Consider the following 13,704-nt stretch of genomic DNA (forward strand, 5'->3'; position numbering starts at 1 on the left):
GGCAGCTCAAATATGTCTTCTTCCATCTTGAGTGTGGTTTGAACGCGGCTTTTGCAGGGGATGTGTTCCTTGGCTTCTTCTTCGTTCTCCTCCTCTCACTCCTCTCTCTTGTTTCCTGCAGGAAAGTGATGGCGCAGCAGTGGTCAGTGCTCTCAGGTTTCACCCACATGCACAGTGCATGAAGTCTGTGTGTGAACATGTGTGCGGCTCACTCAGGACTAAACATTGTGTGCATGCGTGTGTGTGCATGGGCATGTTTATACCTGGTCGCTTTCATGTTACACTACACCACTGCACACACACTCCTCAACACAAGGTGCTTTAATCAGTAGATCCTGTTCCAAGCAAATCTGGAGCCTATAATTGGAGTCATGTGCGGCGGATGAGGGAATTCCAAACCTTATTGGACTTTTCCGGCACTTGGCAGCAGGTCATGTGGCTCAGAGCAGTGGCTAGTCCATTAAGGACAACGATACGGAATAGGGAGCCTTGAGTAAAGGTACAACCCCTCAAATTGCACCGATTGTCACTTTTGGCATGCTGACAATGAAAGATTAGAGAGTTTGTCCCCTCAGGGGTGTCAAACTCCAGTCCTCGGGGGCCGCCCTCCTGCATGTCTTAAAGGATTCCTCGTCCAACACACCTGATTCAAACGATCGGGATCGGGATCAGGCTCCTGCAGAACTTGCTGATGAGCTGATCATTTGAAACAGGTGTGTTGCAGCAGGGAGAGATGGAAAACAGGCAGGACAGCGGCCCTCGAGGACCGGATTTGGACACCCCTGCATGTGTTTTAAACAGATGCTTCAAAGACTCAAACTGTGTCAGTGTTTTGGAAAGAAACCATTTGCTACTTTAACAGTTGGTGTTCAACCCATTAGTTGACGAATTGATTTTTACCTCTATATTCGGGATAGGCCGATTATCGGCCGGGCAGATTATCTGCGCCGATATTCAGTATTTTGGCGAATATCAGTATCGGACTTTTTTTTTTTTTAATCTGATGGCCGATAATAAATCAATTTAAACCAGAGTTAATTTCAAGAAAGTATTTATTTAAATATTCAGTGAACTTTATAAGATTCTACTGACCCTGGGAACACTATTATACGCCTTTTGTTTTTATTTGAAGTCAATACAATACAATATCTCTTTTTGTTAGAATTTTACAACTAAGGTGGCCACATTGGCAAACATTTATAATAATGACTTTTTTGTTAAATCGTTATGCAAATCTGAAAAATTTTTCAGTATACATGTAGTCAAAAATGATTGAACAAAGTTCAGAGGTTTTTTTTACCTTTTATTTTGACACCAATACTTTCCTTTTTAGTGAAAATGAATATCGGCCACGAATATCGGTTACTGGACTCCTTGACTACTAATAATCGGTATCGGCCTTGAAAAAAACATATCGGTCTTTCTCTATTCTATATCAACGTGCTTGATGTTGACTAATTGCTAACCATGTGTTTGTGGCATCTCGTTTTCCAATCGGCCAATTTACACAGGACTTTCGACCCGACCTTTCACTGTTGTACTAGACTGCAACGCTCACTGGAGCAGTGAAATGTCCAGCCAATAAATCTTCACAAATCTGTGTGGGTCAGAGAGTACGAAATTAAGTTGTGGATAAGATTACGATTAGCCTCTGCCTTTGTTTACTTTAATCCTCACACAACTCCTACAATATGGGTTATGTCGCTGCCACAAAAATAGAACTCCATTATAATCTGAGAACATTTTCTATTAAAATTTACAGGTATTGGTTGCAGTAACAGTTGAACATTCTTAGTTGGCATACAAGGATAAAAAGGACTTAACCCGAGACTTACTGAGCTGTAAAATCTCATGACATTTGCTAACATCTTTTCACAGTTTGACGACATTTATAAAAAGACCAATAACATTAACCCATAAATTATACAGTGGATCCTCAAAACCGGTCGTTGACCGGTCCGTCAGTCCGGACTATCACTGACAGACACGGTTAGTGACGATTACACTGACGGACGAAACTCCACTTCTGTCCGTGCTTAGTCAGTCATTTTTAATAAGTGTCTCGTTATTCCTCAATCTTCGGCAAAACGGGCATGTTTTTATTAAACATTTTTATAGTTTTGTTTATTAAAAAAAAGATAATTTGGATGCTTTCTTTTTGTTTTGTTTCTATAATACATTGCCGAGGTACCAGATCGGGACATAAAATCAGGTGACTCTGACTCTGAAAAAATTTGATCGGGACATCACTGGTTACTAGTGATTGTCATTGTGGTGGTTGTGGTAATACTTGTGGCTTTGGTGGTAGTAGTATTAGTGATGGTCGGGGTAATACTAGCGTTAGTAGGAGTGGTGGTAGTATTGCTTGTAATGGTAGTGGTGGTGGTAGTAATACTTGTAGTGGTGGTTGTATTACAAGTAGTTGTCTTTTTGGTAACTGTACAAGTAGTGGTGGTTGGGGTAATACTAATCTACTAAGTATTGGACGTGTGGCAGTGGTGAAAGTGTAGTACAGTAGTAGTTACAGACTTGGTAGTAGTAGTGGTAAGTGTGGCAACAGTAGTAGTGGTGGGAATCTTATTAGTGGTTGTGGTGGTCTTTGTGGACATGTTATCAGGGATGACAATGGCGTTCGTCCAATGGAAGCAGTAAGCGATAAAAGATTGGTTGAACTGAGTGTTTTGTCCATGTTGGGGAAATTCAAGTGTCATCCAGAGAAGAAGAGAAGTTAAAAAAATACAACTAATGAAACAAACCTGAGCAATGACTTGGGAACGCCATGCATTTAAGTTATGTGAGCCCAGAGTGATACTGAGGAGCAGGACTTTCAAGTTTTGACAAACACATCCGAGTTGCGTTTGTTTCACTTGGATATGTACAGGATTTGCACTACACGTTCAGCCGGTGGGGCGAGACATCGCATGACAGGCATGAAGCGTTTCCGCCAGTTTTGATATGTACCAACACAATGAGGAAACACCTCATCTACTCTAAGAAGATTTATTGTTTTAACACACCAACCACCCTTTGAGGAAAAAAACAGTTTTTGGGGGGGGGGAGGCCAAAGAAAAAGCAACCGTAGAGTCCCCTGCATGATGCCGGTTAATGTCAGTCATTCATTTTTCCTCCCTCAGAACCAAATCTCACCCACCACCGGCACCACAGTGATTACAGTTCCTCCAGTGAAAGCCCCTCGGTTGCCTCCTCAGATCCAGACTACAGGCAAGGTAACCAATCTTGATGGGCAACATCGAAGGCCTTTGTTGTTTTCAACTGGCATTACTCATTATAGTTTGATTGAATGTTGATATAGGTCAACTGCACGACGCACTGTGGGCACCTGAAGCTTTTTAACATACCTCTTTCCCCGTGTCAGGGAAGAAAACGGCCGACCAGAGACGATTCGGCTCTCAGCTGGCGCTTTCCTCGGAACACGACTCCCTGTCCTTAACCAGTCACAACACGCAGAGGCACAGGTAAGATTAACCCGGGGATGACTTGACACAATGCAGCGAAAGCTCTAACTCTGAATGTCCGAGGAGTATCGAAGAGGAAAATGATGCCCCAAAAGGTCAAACATTCAGCAACGTCAGCGCCGTGAACATTCCAGCCATTACTCCATGTTTGTGTTTCTTTTGCTTTCTTTTGGAATGCCTCCACAGATGGGTAGCCACTGATGGCAAGGGAGTAAAAGTTTCATGATAACCGCAGATTAGTGTGTTTATTTAATACAATTAATGAAACATCACCTCTCTAGGAATTAACCTAAACAACAAATTAATTGATATTGATAACATGCTAATAATAATTTGTTATAGGATATATATTAACATATAACTTGTGTACATATCTACAATATGTATGTAGACATGATTACTTATTAATGTGTGTGGACTGGGAAAAAAAAACAGTCCTTCACTTTCGGTGGCACATGTCAAAGTGAGGTTATTTTCTACTCTTTTCCGCAAAAATATTCATATGATATGTTAGTTTAACACATTTTAACCACGCACAACTGATGTGCATGTCCGAATTAAGTAAATCCAATGGGATCAAAGGATTTTTTTCCAGTCTGCATGTAAATAGATGTTAGCATGCGTAATGTGATTTATCAAACCTGAGACGAATTGCACTGGTTGATTTTGCGTCTTTAAATAGCACGTCTGAATGGCAGGTGTAAACCATCATGCAAAGTGGTGCCAGTATAACACTATCAAAATAAAAGGCAGCGAGGAGTACTTGTCCGCCTGTTTAAACGTTTTAGGATTGCCAACAAAAACCACTGCAACATTTCATCTATTGAGCAATGCAGTTTCGGAGCTTCTTGATGACCTAAAAAAGAAGGGAAAAAGGATAAAAGAGAATTAAGCTTCACTTTGCTTTCAGAAGCATGTTTCCCCTGAAAATAGCGGCCGAATTCCGAATTGTATGACGTCGCCGTATGTTCAATCAACACATCCTCTGTCTTGTGTAAAGATTTTCCCACCTTTACTACTACAATCCCTCTTTGGGGGCTGATAAGTGGCAGATAAGAGTACACACACACACACAAACGCACTGAGTGGGTTTTGGACAGCAGGGTCAGCCCCCATGCTTGGCCAGTGAGGTCATCGGATGCACTGAAGCGTCCACATTGACCAGCCTCTGTCTCTCTAATCTACTGGTATTGCTGCTTGCGGGAGAACAGTGTTTCATTTTGTTACAAAGCAACACCCTCCTCCCAAGCGTTGTAAAAGTACACATACTGAATATGAAGTTTTCTCTCCTTTCTCTCTTTTTTAATTTTTTTACTACCATATTTATCGGACCATAAGGCACACTGTAAATCCTTAAATTTGACTGGCGACTGGTGAAATGTAAGGACGGAAGCGCTTTAAAAGAACGAGGACGGACCCTAACCCAGAAAACTAAAAGAAAAACTTAACATTGTCTAATATAAAATGAAGCTATGACTGCTACGTTGCACAAAATATTTATAGCTTTATATTATTTGTTTACTTTTTGACCTATAATATTTCAGAAAATGAAGCAAACCTATCTTTTATCTCGATCAGCTAAAAACCAAATAATCAAATGGGGATATCCCTACTAAGAATCAAGGGAAATGTCGTCCTACTAGCGAGCCTAATGCTTTGGTCACTTGAGTGTTTCTGGCTGCACGTTTCCAGTGTTACAATGGACACCCGCCGAGCTGCTGTTTACATAATGTATTCGAGCCCTTGTTATTTGGTACTTAGTAGTAGATGGTGAGAAGAACTCCACAACATCTGCAAAATTCCATACCAATTGGATCGCATATATTAGTGCTATGACGTTCATCTTGTCTTCTTATTAGTTAAAATAAGTTTAAGCTCAGTTTCTTTTTTTTTCACTGAAAAAGAAACCTTAAACCAATTAGACAGCATATATAGTGTTTGCCCATTATCGTCTCAGGTTTGTGTTGTTGGTGTAATTTCAGCTAAGTGTTAAATGTGAATGTGAATGTATTCAATATTCCCCTCCTTGCAGGCAGTATGAAGGAACAGCTGACGAAGGTTTGGCTGGAGCCGAGCTGCTCCTTCAGAAGCAGGAGGAGGAGGTGCAGCGTCTGCAGGCACACCTGGCCAATAGGTTGTCCCAAGCCAACATCTACACCTTGGATGAGCCCCTGGCTCCTTCGCAAACTTCAATGCTGGACCTCCAGGACCCGCTGTACACATCCTCCATGCCGCGTCGCAAAGCCAAGGTCCTTGTCATTTTCTTTCAGTGTCATTTTGGCTAATTGTAAAGCGCTGACGGCGACATAATTCACAGTAGCCTCCGGTGATAATTGCAGCTATGTGTCATGTTTTGGGTGAAGTCTTACTTAGACCACTAACTCAATTAACTGTCATTTAAGGACAAAATGTGCACATTTTTGGCTGTAAACTGTGACCATGACTTCATGCATTTCCTCAGGATAAGTAGCAGACAGCTGTGTTTTGTGGCGCCGCCCACACGCGGTAGCAAACCTCACTTTTTTCATGATTTCGCCTCCCTCATGTCTCTCAGTATACGTAGATAAAATTTGTTAGGAATTGCACAAAATCTGTCGGACACATGTTTTTTTTTTTTAATAACGCTAAAATGGACAAAAAGGCAGACTTCCTGTGTCTGAAAAGATAAGCATTTGCATTTACTAAAAATTGAACATCCGTTATTCGTCATCCGTCTGCAGCGTGGGTACCCTTCCGTTGTCCGTCATTCGCCTTTTTTTCCGGGGGGAAAACAATAGTACCCGTCTACAGGCCGGTCCGCCTCTAATTTTAAACGGGCGCCCGTCGGCGAGTCGGTCTAAATTTTCACTAGCACTTCTAGCCCTGCAATTAAATTTATTGGCTTAATTTATTCATTTTGTGTATTGTTTTTTTTTTTTTTTTTTTTTTACTTTTCACCTCAACAGCTGTTCCCCGGACCAGAGTTTGTGAAAATGGCCAGTGAGCCCAGCGTCGCCCTCAATGTTCCCTCTTCCATAATGGTGAGAATGGATCTTTAGGATGTTGAAACAGACACTTTTATTGTCCAGTGAACAATTCATTTCTTTTTGTCGTAGAAGCGTAAGGGTGAGGAAGTGCAGAGGAAGCTGAGCGTGGTGCTGCTGAGTGGCCAGAAGCTGGAGCTGAGCTGTGACGTCAAGGCCTCGTGTAAAGACGCGCTGGATATGGTGATCGCCCACGTTGGCCTGGTAGAGCGCCATCTCTTTGGCCTAGCTTACCTCACAGGTAGTCCAGTCGTTTCTGTGTACGCTGCATACATTGCCAGGAGAAAATGCCACCATTATCCTACCTTTGCTGAAATCTCCCTCACTCGACGCAGAAAACGAGTTTTTCTTCATTAATCCTGACGTCAAGCTGTCCAAAGTGGCGCCTGATACTTGGAAGAAGAAATCAGACGTGCCTTTTAACCTTTTCCTCCGCATCAAGTTTTTCCTTGATGACATCAACCTAATTCAGTGAGGTTTTTTTTTATGAAACTGGCTTCTTTTTTGGCAGAACAGTATAATCACAGGATTTGTTTTCTTTCCTTGGATAACAGACATGCTCTGACCAAACATCAGTACTATTTACAGCTGAGGAAGGACATCGTGGAGGAGAGGATGCGCTGCGACATGGAAAATGCCATCTTGCTGGCCTCCATAGGACTTCAAGCAGAGTTTGGTGACTACCAACCTGAGGTACTCAATAACATGCATAGTAAGATTAAGCCACACGTTTTGTCATTCTACCACCCTCTGCTGTCGACTGGAAGTGTCCACCGGCTGTTTATACTATTGGGGGTACAGAACTTATCGCAAAGAAAATGTTTGACTTTTCTTCTACTTCAAGCTTTTTGTGGTGTTACAAATTGAAGTTTTGCTTACTAAGCAAGCATTCCTTTTTAACTTTTTCAACTGAAAAAAATGTAATTTGTGTGTCTGGGCTGCAGCTCCACGGGAAGACGTACTTCCGAGCTGAGCACTACCTGCCTGTTTCAGTCTTGGACAAGATAGACCAGACAACCATCAAAGAGGAGCTGCCAAAACTTCACAGGAACTACTGTGGAGCATCAGAGTTGGATGCCGAGTTTGAGTTCCTCAAGGTCAGTTAAAAGCAAAACAATTCAATTTAGTGGCACTTTAAAGTCCAATGCTGGTTGATTTGCATTTGAAATGTTTCCAATATGAAATAATGGACCTTTATAATTATCTATCCATCCATTAGTTCTAATATTTTAACATTCTTACATGTAAAATGAGCTACCCAACGTAATAGTCGTACATTAAAAAACTCGTAAAACATTGAGATCCACAGTGAATGATACTTGCCCACTATTTATTACTGTATTTTGTGCATATAATACTAAGTCGATTTTTATGTTTCAAAAGGTGAGCCAGAGGCTGACCGAGTATGGCGTCCATTTCCATCGTGTGCTACCTGAGAAAAGGTCCCAGACTGGCATCATGCTGGGCATCTACTCCAAAGGGGTTCTCATCTTTGAGGTCCTGAATGGAAATCGAACCCCAGTGTTAAGGTTCCCCTGGAGGGAGACGAAGAAGATTTCGTTCACAGTGAGGACATTTTGTTCAGTGTAATCCTAATGATTCCGGTTGTGCCCTTTTTGGTCCTAACGTTAAACTCATTCTACAGAAAAAAAAGATTTGCCTTCAAAACACATCCGATGGAATCAAGCATGTGTTCCAGACAGACAGCAGCAACACATGTCAGTATCTGCTACAGCTGTGCTCTGACCATCACAAGTTTCACCAGCAGATGAGGGCTCTCCAAAGCAACCAAGAGCTCCAGGACCTCGGTATAAGAACACGGCCTTTTGTCTTTATCTGCTTTTTAAATGAACCAACATTATTTCTTCATTCAGTATTTTTTTTTTCCTGTATTTCTAGTGAACAGTCCCCTGACTGGTTTGCAGTATTCCACGGATCGTCAGGGCGCCGAAAGCAGATTGTTGAGCTCAGGCGGCCTGGCCCCCGCCCTGTCCACGCACTCCAACCCAGAGCACCTGAAGAGGATCTCCTACTCTGAGGCGGCACTCAACAAGGCGCCATCTGGCTCCCTCCTGATCCAGGACCATTTTAACTTTCCAGGGTTCCATCCCGTGAAGGTGCACCCTAATCCCCGGGCCATGAGCCGCTCTCTTCACAACCTCGGGCAGACACTGGAGGCCTTCGAGCAGAGTACAGCGGAAGAGTACAGCAGTGGACTGGCACGGATACTACCCAGCCAGCGCACCAGTTCGGACACGGACTCGCTATCACACCAGACCAACACGTGAGTTTGAGTAAAGGTGATGTGTTTTTGGCCACTGTACAGCAGCAGAAACAAGCACCTGAAAAGATCAAGCTCAGGTAGCAAAAACAATCACACTCTATACTTGAGTGGAGGTAAAGATACTACAGACTCTGAAATGTACATAAGTCAAATTCATTTTTACCGTATATAACAGTAAAAACAAAAAATATTAATCATGATTATTTTGGTAATAATTGAAATCAGGATTATTCAAACAATCATTTATTTTTGGGTACAAAACAAGAAAATGTTTAAACGTTAAAAAATATATAACAACAAATAAATTTCTTTGAAACACTATAATTATGTAAATTCATTTTGGACCAAACAAAATTCAGAAAATTAGTTATTATAAAAAGTCATCCCATTCCCCCACCAACCGATACCCATGTCCATACACGTTTTATCCTGTTAATCAGTTCTTCTTGGGTTACTTAATGTGAAAACTAAATTTTGAATTATTTATTTTTTAATTGCCGTTGCGTAACATCTACCAATGTTGCAAAGCTACATAATATTCAACATGGTTATAGTTGGTCCCAGTCTGATTATTTTGCCTGTGAATGATAGCAGCAAGCTCTATTAGCTTTAGCCTTGTGGGTATTAGCCTGGTCAAATCCACATCAGACTGTATGAGAGTATGACATAAAGTATTATATTGACGTTGTCATGTAAAAAACATTTCTCTCCATTTTTTTTTTTCATTTTCTTATTTAACATGAATGGTGTTTCCGCATTACGGACATCGCATTGTGAAAATTAAAAACAAGTTTCCAGTATTGGAGATAAGTGTTTTTCACAGGACAGCGACAATATGTAAAAATGTTTTATACAGTCCTGTATTTGTTTACAACGATTGATGTCTGGCTCCCACAATCCCTGTTTCTCTATTGAGTCTAGTGACCCCTTGTGGAACAAAATACAGACTGTTAATATTCCTATTTCACATTTCTCCCAACAGCCCAGCCTGGAGTCACTTTGAGTCCAAAAGAGAATCAGACTCCTCTTCTATAGAGGATGCGGGCCAGGCTTATGTGATGGGTAAGTGACCATGCAGGCTATCCAAAGTTGTTTTTCAAGGGCATTCCCAAAGGTTAACTTTCCTGCCTTTTTTTTTTTTAGGGGTCAGTATGCACGGCTCCTCTGGACTACCCTCCACCCCAACCTCTGCTAATGGTATGTTTTATTTAAGTGTAGATACAGAGGCTTCAAACATTCCTTTGTCTTATTACAGAAAAAAAAAAAGATTGAACATTGTTAAAATACAATTTTGACAATTTTCTCAAATAGACTCCTGCTAATACTGTCAGAAAAAATGTGTAGCAACTGTTATTACCTCAACATAAAGCTAATTGCTGACCCTAATTGAGCTGTCGCTCACCAAAACAGGCTTTCAGGTTACTTTAAGTGTTAAGACCTCTGGCAATGACATATTGCACCCCAATGTTGGGTGTGTTATTTTCTGGAGCATATAGCATGCTTTGTATTCTCGTAAACACAACCACATAATATTCTTTTGCTTTGACAGATTCCCTGAAGAAAAAAGTCAACGCTTTGCCATCTCCAGAGAGACAAATCACATCTGTAAGCCTGAAGAAAGATGTGAAATATGGCCTGGGTAAAGTCTTTTTTTATTTTCTCCCATCACATGCTTTATGTGTGGTCACCGATGTGATGTAGTGTTACATCCGCCTGACTGTGATTTAGGCAGCGTGGGTTCAGTTCTCACTCAGTGACAGTGTGAATGTGAGTATGAATGGTTGCATGTCTCCACTGGCGACCAGTCCGGGATATAGTTTGCCTCCCTCTGACCCAGAACAGAATAAGTAGGATAGAAAACGGATGGATACATTTGTGTGTGCTTAACATCAGTGTGTGTATGTGCAGGGTTCCAGGTGGTGGGTGGGGAGAACTCTGGTCATACCGAAATGGGTACCATCATCAGCTCTGTCACGCCCGGGGGTCCCGCTGATATTAATGGTTATCTCAAACCCGGTAGACCCACCTTACTTTGTCTCCCTCCTAAAATGTCTGCATTTGTTATGGTCCATCACACTTGCTGCGTACATGTCGTCGCAGGAGATTGCCTGATTGCTGTCAACGACCAGAACCTGGAAGGGCTCTCTCACGCCGCCACCATTGAAGTGCTCCAAAATGCTCCGGATGATGTCACGCTGGTGGTTTCGCAGCCCAAAGAGAGCCTCTACAAAGGTAACATGTCAATTGTGATATGGCTGAAGCTCATTATTAATATGAAATCATTCGAGAACTAACAGTTGTTAGCTATGGTATTAAATAGGATTCCATTCCATTTTGGTTTTAATCAGGGGTAGGAAATGTATGGCCTTGCCCCATAAGCTATACAGCACATATAAAGGTTTGAACTCCAAACATGTTTCATTTGATTGTTTTATATTTATGGCCTCAAAGTGTTTTTCATTCAGATATTACTGTAATTATGACTTAACTACTCAATCGTGATAACTAAGAGATGTTAATAGGGCTTGACCTCGTCAAGTTAAAACACCATTCTAGAACACTAAGCGCCACTTAAATGATTTATCTTGAATGTGCTGGGGTCCTCAGTTTAGGACGGAGTTCCATTTCTATCCTGATTTGGAAGCAAGTCGTATTGATCTATCACTAACCGACGTTAAATACGGTATTTGTATGAAATATATTTCCAGGCCATAAATGCAAAACAATTAAAAAAAACACTAAGGTGGTAATTGAGCGTGCCTTTGTGACGAATGATGATGTACTGTAATCTTGCACTGCTGATCAATGGTGTTCCATTCATAACCTCGAAACGTCATATGTCAAAAGGGTTGTCAACAGACACGCATTTGACCCAGCATGTATAATTTTGAGCCTGTTGTGCACCTATTCCTTGCTTTTCTGCTCTTATAATCATTCCACCCCGGGAAAAAACGGTTCAATAAATTTAACATCCCAAAATAAATATGAAATTCTGACTCCAACTATATTGAAGCTTTCCTTGGCAGAAGCCTGCTCTCTGCATCGTGCTGTTGTAGACATTTCCTCTTATTTCTAAACGTTTCCCCTCTGTCCTGTAATGTAAGTGTGCTTATTCATTATTTATTCAGAGTCGTCATCCGGCTCTTCTCCAACCAAGACCAAGTCTATTCTGGCGGCACTCAAGTCTGCTCAGCGTGAACTGGAAGTTTCTTCAGCTGATCACGCGGCAACAGTGAGATGCAGCCCTGCGGCCGCCTGTCAGCCGCCTTCACCCACCTTCCCGGCCCAGCTCAGTTCTCCACCCTCTGAAGACATGATGAGCAATCTTCCAACCATCATCGTGCCCACTTCAAGCAAAATCCAGCAGTGTCTGGAAAGGGCAACAAGCACATTTGAATCCCAAAATTCAACCTTGGATCCCCCGCCGCCGGCATTGCCTCCCAAAACCCGGAAGACAAAACTCTTAGAAGTTCCGAAGCTTTCAGAGTATTCCGACGGTGGGGATTCTGACGTGGATGAGGAGAGTCACCTCAAAAGTCTGGATAAACTAATGGTCAATAAGGTACTTTCCCTTTTGTTGATTGGCGCCTTGTCGGGAAGGGCATAATGATTGATTGATTGATAGTTCACTGCTGATTAATCTAATTTTAGCAGAGGGGCGGGTGATTGACTACTAGTTTGTAGTTTAAAGAAGCACAACATGCCTGAATGTTTAATACTAAACTAGTTTGTTTAAAATTTCACATGCGAGTGTGGCTAACAAGCGAAGCATGGAGAGTCTTTGAGACAAGAGATCAAAATACAATAGTGCTATGAAGCCAACTGCTTTTTAAATATCCACACTCTTTTCTTGATTCTCGCCCATTTCCTCTCTTTGTGTTACTATGATAAAGATGGAGCAGCTTGGATAATCGGCCCTTTTGAAATGTACATGTTATCCCTGAAAATGTTGTTTCCCGATAAGAACACCAGGGCTTAGTTTACATCTCGTTGGTAGGTGTGCGGCGGTCAATGGCCAGCTGTGCGAGGGTCAGCCGCCAACCATAATTATTTTGAGTGTCTAGTTCAGCTGCATCTCCCGTTGTGCGGCAGCCCTTACGCTTTAACCCGCAACTGTCACAGCAAGTGTCAAAAGAAATTAGGCACTGTCAAACAAGCACACATACTGTAGAAAGTCAACACTCAAAACTACTGCCAACACTCGCCGTTAATATTTGATGTTCCGCCGCCCTGTCTTCACCCAGTGTACTCGTTCTCTAAACAGGAGTTTATAACATTCTGAGAGTGATTGTCACATACCTTTAAAATAATCAACAAATCGTGGGTAACTTGGACGCGCTACTCACATCACCTCGTTGCAACACAATTATTCATATCATGTCCTGATTTTTTTTATTCATTATTTGGCAAAGCTATCACTGCAAGCAGCCTGAACTTGACTACCTCTCATGTATCCACTCTGCTCTCTTATTCACTAAGAGAAGGGTTAAGAAAATTTCCCAATATCTTAAAAAAAAGTGATCGATAAATTAATTGTTTCAGAATTTCCGAGTGACACATCTTAAGCAATTGAGCTTAGAGCGCATTACTCACAACTCCTCTGCGCGGCATTACTACGCGTATCATGTAATAATTCATTCTGCCGCCAGCACTAAGCGGCGAATGTTAGCGGCCGACTCCACTGTCAAGCTTACAACCCTTTGTCAATCGAGGGATTTGCTATAAATGTCCATCCCTCGTGTTTTGATACATCACCAGTGCAAATGATATCAAAACTAACAATATGTGGCATCAACATTGAATGACATGATTCCACATACTCAATTCTTTCTCTGCCTGCCCTCTCTAATTAGATGTTGTTTATAACCACCAGTGCCACTCATTGCATTTCAAATGTCAATGCGAGGCGGTTTTGTTACAA

At 41.7% G+C, this 13,704-nt stretch overlaps 1 protein-coding gene across 5 annotated transcripts in view; it reads left to right on the top strand.

Annotated features, from left to right (window-relative positions):
• Nucleotides 1-13,704, top strand: part of ptpn13 (protein tyrosine phosphatase non-receptor type 13) — a 71,038-nt gene that overhangs the window by 43,713 nt on the left and 13,621 nt on the right. For 4 of the 5 annotated variants that reach the window (XM_086052981.1, XM_086052982.1, XM_086052985.1 and 1 more), the window contains exons 8-24: nucleotides 3,135-3,227; nucleotides 3,377-3,476; nucleotides 5,509-5,725; nucleotides 6,422-6,496; nucleotides 6,572-6,740; nucleotides 6,835-6,970; nucleotides 7,054-7,192; nucleotides 7,444-7,596; nucleotides 7,883-8,065; nucleotides 8,145-8,307; nucleotides 8,399-8,783; nucleotides 9,766-9,845; nucleotides 9,927-9,980; nucleotides 10,333-10,422; nucleotides 10,692-10,799; nucleotides 10,884-11,015; nucleotides 11,912-12,345. In XM_086052981.1, coding sequence (XP_085909107.1) covers nucleotides 3,135-3,227; nucleotides 3,377-3,476; nucleotides 5,509-5,725; nucleotides 6,422-6,496; nucleotides 6,572-6,740; nucleotides 6,835-6,970; nucleotides 7,054-7,192; nucleotides 7,444-7,596; nucleotides 7,883-8,065; nucleotides 8,145-8,307; nucleotides 8,399-8,783; nucleotides 9,766-9,845; nucleotides 9,927-9,980; nucleotides 10,333-10,422; nucleotides 10,692-10,799; nucleotides 10,884-11,015; nucleotides 11,912-12,345 — 2,711 coding nt within the window. The remainder of the gene's footprint in view (nucleotides 1-3,134; nucleotides 3,228-3,376; nucleotides 3,477-5,508; nucleotides 5,726-6,421; nucleotides 6,497-6,571; nucleotides 6,741-6,834; nucleotides 6,971-7,053; nucleotides 7,193-7,443; nucleotides 7,597-7,882; nucleotides 8,066-8,144; nucleotides 8,308-8,398; nucleotides 8,784-9,765; nucleotides 9,846-9,926; nucleotides 9,981-10,332; nucleotides 10,423-10,691; nucleotides 10,800-10,883; nucleotides 11,016-11,911; nucleotides 12,346-13,704) is intronic. The other variant, XM_086052984.1, reaches the window with a different exon arrangement.

Source organism: Filicampus tigris, chromosome 15 (genome assembly GCF_054856515.1).
Source record: "Filicampus tigris isolate MCC_2025a chromosome 15, RoL_Ftig_1.0, whole genome shotgun sequence".
Taxonomy (NCBI): Eukaryota; Metazoa; Chordata; class Actinopteri; order Syngnathiformes; family Syngnathidae; genus Filicampus; species Filicampus tigris.